This window comes from Branchiostoma belcheri, unplaced genomic scaffold (assembly GCF_001625305.1).
Source record: "Branchiostoma belcheri isolate BF01 breed outbred unplaced genomic scaffold, Haploidv18h27 scaffold45, whole genome shotgun sequence".
Classification (NCBI taxonomy): domain Eukaryota; kingdom Metazoa; phylum Chordata; class Leptocardii; order Amphioxiformes; family Branchiostomatidae; genus Branchiostoma; species Branchiostoma belcheri.
In genome coordinates, this window is record NW_017804076.1 from 2,222,120 (window position 1) to 2,224,274 (window position 2,155).

The 2,155-nt window shown below is 41.7% G+C and overlaps 1 protein-coding gene across 1 annotated transcript in view; it reads left to right on the top strand.

The window, feature by feature from the left end:
• The window catches only part of LOC109478766 (citrate synthase, mitochondrial-like), a 12,023-nt gene that overhangs the window by 5,523 nt on the left and 4,345 nt on the right, over positions 1–2,155 (top strand). The window contains exons 6-7 of the mRNA XM_019780520.1: positions 1,264–1,452; positions 1,938–2,137. Coding sequence (XP_019636079.1) covers positions 1,264–1,452; positions 1,938–2,137 — 389 coding nt within the window. The remainder of the gene's footprint in view (positions 1–1,263; positions 1,453–1,937; positions 2,138–2,155) is intronic.

Sequence of the window (2,155 nt, forward strand, 5' to 3'; positions counted from 1 at the left end):
TCCACTGTTCATTGTGCTTGGGCCAAGGAAAAAAATGTTGTGTTTCCTGTTTCAGTCCAGAAAAAAGTAGGGTCGGTAGGTAGGGATTATCTTATTTTATTTTTGTTTTTTATTTTTTAGACTTTGCTGATTGCTGTGTTTATATAAGCAGAACATGATGAAAAATCGATTGTGCAATATTATATTTCATCACTCAGGTACTCAGGTGTCAGATCATGGAGCTTTAAACGGTCGATCAGATGTCCCTAGCCCTTGCAGGGCTAAATTCAGATTCAGGTCCTGATTCAAGTCTACAGGTTTTCAGGGTTTCTCCCAGGGATTTGGGAGAAAAAAAAAGAAACAAAAAAGAATTCTAAAGAAAAAAAAAAAATTAATCTGCACAAAATTTTAATTGGTTTCTATCCCTTTGTTTGCCTAAAAATCGATAGTGTGGTTGTATCAATTTGAAACCCAAAAAAATTAGCTAAATCGGCGATTTAAGGTTATTGCGCAATGGACGTGCCCTATGACCTTCAACCTTTGGGGGTCATGCAGGCGTCAACAGCGCCCTCCCCCATGCCTTGCCAGTCCGTTTTCGTGGGCAAATTTCTGCTTTTTTAGAGGTTTTGCGACCTAAAAACTCACATCAGAGGAGGGGAAAATACATCATATACATTATTTTTATGAGAAATACTGCTATCATGGACCATTACATTTTTTTTCGCGTTGCCGAATTTTTGCGGCCGCCGCATGCTGATGGTGCAGTACGGTAGGGAATTTTCTACGATTAGTTCGTAAATGTATCGGCTTTTAAACTTATTTTCGGAGTCGATGGCTTTGTTTTACAAACAAATCAGACAAATTATTAGCGTTGTTTACACGACTTCAAAACGCTAGCGGGGCGCCCGATGTTCCACCAATAACAGCGATTCTCTCGGTAGCGTCGTGCAAAATGTTTTGGTTCAGCAATATGCAGGGGTCCACACAAAAATAAGGCTAGGGTCGGCGGTTTTTTTTAGGGTCGGTCGGGGAACAGGAAACACAACATTTATTTTCTTAGGCCTTGTTGAAAACAGCTAGGGGAATTTCCTCAATACAATGAACCTGTAAATACTGTACATAACACCTGTCTTCTCTGACAGGACCAGTGGGATATTAGCTCTTCAGTGAGTTAAAACTGGATCAAGATAATTTTCGTTTCCTTTCCCTATTTGTTTGTGTATTAGCTAACCTAGAAGCTTCACACACTATGCTGATGTTTTATGTTATTGTGTCCACCTCCAGGCTGATTGGTTATCCCGTCAGTGGGCAGACAGAGCTGACCTCCCGTCCCACGTGGTCACCATGCTGGACAACTTCCCCAACAACCTCCACCCCATGTCACAGTTCAGCGCCGCCATCTCAGCACTCAACAGCGAGAGCAACTTCGCCAAGAAGTATGCAGAGGGCGTGCACAAGAGCAAGTACTGGGAGGTAGGGAATGGAGTTCTTAGACCTCCTGTGTAGTGTGACAACAGTACTGTTCTAATTGCTATGGGTCTAGGTTGAAGTTCATACATTTTTCAAATGAACGGTTCAACAGTTCTTTTGAAAAATGTATTGCAGAAGTCTCACAAGACTATTGCTTCATGTATACTTAAGTCCTCCAATTTGCTGAGGATCTTGCAAACTACAAGTGCTGCATATTGCTGTTATAAAACTCTTTTTGTGGCCTCGGATCAATCAAGCGATATGTATACTTGTAAACAGAAGAATACAGAATTAGATGTACTGGTATCTTGTAGCTGTGGATCATGTGTATCAATTAGGAATCTCTTTCAAAATGTTCGGAAGTATCATATTGTAATCATGTTGTAGATTAAAGATGACAATTCATTGGTAACTACTTTGAGTTATCAATGAAATACTTTCCAACAAATATTTCCTTTTGTCACTTGACTGCTCTTATCCTTTCCCAGTTTGCCTATGAAGACAGTATGGACCTTATCGCAAAACTGCCAACCGTAGCCGCCAAAATCTACCGTAATCTTTACCGCGAGGGTTCCAGCATCGGAGCCATCGATCCTGAGAAGGACTGGTCGGCAAACTTCACGTCCATGCTGGGGTATGAGGAGCCCATGTTCACAGAACTGATGAGGCTGTACCTGACCATCCACAGGTAAAGACGCCCCCCCCC